General features: G+C 48.8%; 2 protein-coding genes across 3 annotated transcripts in view; one reads left to right on the top strand and one right to left on the bottom strand.

The window, feature by feature from the left end:
• Positions 1-461, top strand: part of LOC110173795 (transmembrane 4 L6 family member 5-like) — a 6999-nt gene extending 6538 nt beyond the window's left edge. For both annotated transcript variants that reach the window (XM_055166644.1, XM_055166643.1), the window contains exon 6: positions 256-461. In XM_055166644.1, the coding sequence (XP_055022619.1) occupies positions 256-276 (21 nt within the window). In that variant the 3' untranslated portion in view covers positions 277-461. The remainder of the gene's footprint in view (positions 1-255) is intronic.
• A 431-nt stretch (positions 462-892) lies between these two features.
• The window catches only part of rnaset2l (ribonuclease T2, like), a 7951-nt gene continuing 6343 nt past the window's right edge, over positions 893-2500 (bottom strand). Inside the window, exons 4-7 of the mRNA XM_055166736.1 lie at positions 2392-2493; positions 1734-1782; positions 1388-1462; positions 893-1085 (exon numbers count right to left, since the gene is read on the bottom strand). Coding sequence (XP_055022711.1) covers positions 927-1085; positions 1388-1462; positions 1734-1782; positions 2392-2493 — 385 coding nt within the window. The 3' untranslated portion in view covers positions 893-926. The remainder of the gene's footprint in view (positions 1086-1387; positions 1463-1733; positions 1783-2391; positions 2494-2500) is intronic.

The following is a 2500-nucleotide window of genomic DNA, read 5'->3' as shown; positions in this document are numbered from 1 at the left end:
GTCCTGGTTTAGTTCTGGTTTAGTCCTGGTTTAGTCCTGATTTAGTCCTGGTTTAGTTCTGGTTTAGTCCTGGTTTAGTTCTGGTTTAGTCCTGGTCTAATCCTGGTTTAGTCCTGGTTTAGTTCTGGTTTAGTCCTGGTCCTGGTTTAGTCCTGGTTCATTTCTGGTTTAGTCCTGGTTTAGTTCTGGTTTAGTCCTGGTTTAGTTCTGGTTTAGTCCTGGTTCAGTTCTGGTTTAATCCTGGTTTTTTTTCAGGTTGGTCCTTCTAAAGTCTGAGTTCGTCGTCGTGGAAACGGATCCAGACTAAAGCTGCACTGACGCACTTTAAGAACCTATTTATGTTTTATTTTATTTAAACACGTTTAACCCGGATGCCCTCCCAAGAACCTGCTCACCTCAAAACAAACAAACAAACAAACAAACAAACAAAAATAAACAAATAAAAACTAATAAAACAAGAACAGTCTGGGGTTTTTATTCAGTGAAAATGAGTCTTGGTCCTGGTCCTGGTGGTCTTGGTCTTTCCTGGTTCAGGTCTGTGTTCGATGGGGGGGGGGTTAGAGCGGGTCTGGTCTGGGGGGGGGGGTGGATGGGGGGTAGTAGGTCTTGGTCCTTGGTCCTGGTCCTGGTCCCTGGTCTTGGTCTTGGTCGGGTCGGGTTCAGGGTCCGTGTTCGATGGGGGGTAGTAGAGCGGGTCTTGGTCTTGGTCTTGGTCCTGGTCCAGGTCTTGGTCTTGGTCCTTGTCCTGGTCTTGGTCTTGGTCTTGGTCTTGGTCCGGGTTCAGAGTCTGTGTTCGATGGGGGGGTAGTAGAGTGGGGTCTGGTCTTGTCTGGTCTTGTCTGGTCTTGTCTGGTCTTGGTCCTTGGTCCTCAGGGTCCTGTTGTGGTGGTCTTGGTCTTGGTCCTGGTCTTGGTCCTGGTCCGGGTTCAGGGTCCGTGTTCGATGGGGGGGTAGTAGAGCGGGGTGTCGGGGGGGCAGGGGTGGGTCAAAGGCGGCTCGGGGGCCCAGTTGAGGTCCGAGGGGCTGCAGCCCGAGGTCCCGTTTGGAGACAGAGAAACCTTCATCTGGAACCAAAGCTCCCGACCCTGAAACACAAAGACCAGGTTCAAGTCCCAGAAGGTTTTTCTCTGGGCCCAAACTCCCAGAGCTGATTGGTTCTTGGTTTCAGTCGGTTTTTGTTGGTTCTGGTTGGATTTTGTTGGTTTTGGTTGGTTTTTATTGGTTTCCGTTTGATTTGGGTGGTTTTTGTTGTTTTTTTGTTGTTTTTTATTGACCAACCAAACTGTGTGTTTGTTTGTTTTTTTAATCTCTTAAATGTAAAATTGGAGTCTGACAAACTCACTTTAAACTTTAAACTTTAAACTTTAAACACTGTTGAGTTTCTGACCTTTTTGTCTTGAAAACACTGAATCTCATGATGATCTCCAAACAGAGGAGCCACCACCTCACGGATCTGATCCACCTGAACAACAAGAAGAAGAAGAGAAGAAGAAGAGTTACATCCTGTGTGTGTGTGTGTGTGTGTGTGTGTGTGTGTGTGTGTGTGTGTGTGTGTGTGTGTGTGTGTGTGTGTGTGTGTGTGTGTGTGTGTGTGTGTGTGTGTGTGTGTGTGTGTGTGTGTGTGTGTGTGTGTGTGTGTGTGTGTGTGTGTGTGTTTGTGTGTGTGTTTGTGTGTGTTTGTGTGTGTGTGTGTTTGTGTGTTGTGTGTGTGTTTGTGTGTTTGTGTTTCTGACCTCGTAGGTTTTGTTGTTTGATGGTGTGATTCCTTCTCGCTCCAAAAGACTGAAACACACAGAACCAGGATCAGAACCAGATCTGGACTTGATCTGGACCTGGGTCGGTCCTGGTGGAGTTCTGGGTCTGGGTCGGTCCTGGTGGAGTTCTGGGTCTGGGTCGGTCCTGGTGGAGTTCTGGTCTGGTCGGTCCTGGTGAAGTTCTGGGTCTGGGTCGGTCCTGGTGAAGTTCTGGTCTGTTAAAATATTGTCCTGAAAAGATCGACGCCGTAACTTCATTTTTCCCTTGTTTGTCGGAGGAAAAAAAGTCAAATAAAAAATGTAAATGTCGCGGCTGCGACGGTCGGAGTCGGTGTTAGAGCCGAGGTTCCTGTGGTCTGGAGGTTTGGGACTGAGGTTCTTAGGAGGCTTCAACAAACCGAGTCGTCTGGACCCACGGAGAGACTCTGTGGTCTGGTCTTGGTGCTTGAGTCTGGAGGAACCAAACTGGACTCTGATCCACAAGAATCTGACCAACTAATAATTCAACTAGAGTGAAAGAACCCTTAGTCCTGGTCCTGGTCTCGGTCCTGGTCCAGGTCCTGGTCTCGGTCCTGGTCTGGTCCTGGTCCTGGTCCTGGTCTTGGTCTCAGTCCAGGTCCTGGTCTGGGTCTTGTACCTGTGGACGTTGAATCGCTCTCGGAGCTGGAGACAGGTTCTGAAGTATTTCTGAGGAGATCTGAGCTCCTCCACACACGAAGCACAAACACCGTGTTTAGACCATTCAG

The sequence above is a fragment of the Boleophthalmus pectinirostris genome, unplaced genomic scaffold (assembly GCF_026225935.1).
Source record: "Boleophthalmus pectinirostris isolate CB_2022bp ecotype Guang Dong unplaced genomic scaffold, ASM2622593v1 HiC_scaffold_9, whole genome shotgun sequence".
In the NCBI taxonomy this organism is placed as follows: Eukaryota; Metazoa; Chordata; class Actinopteri; order Gobiiformes; family Gobiidae; genus Boleophthalmus; species Boleophthalmus pectinirostris.
This window is presented reverse-complemented; position numbering and strand designations above follow the sequence as displayed.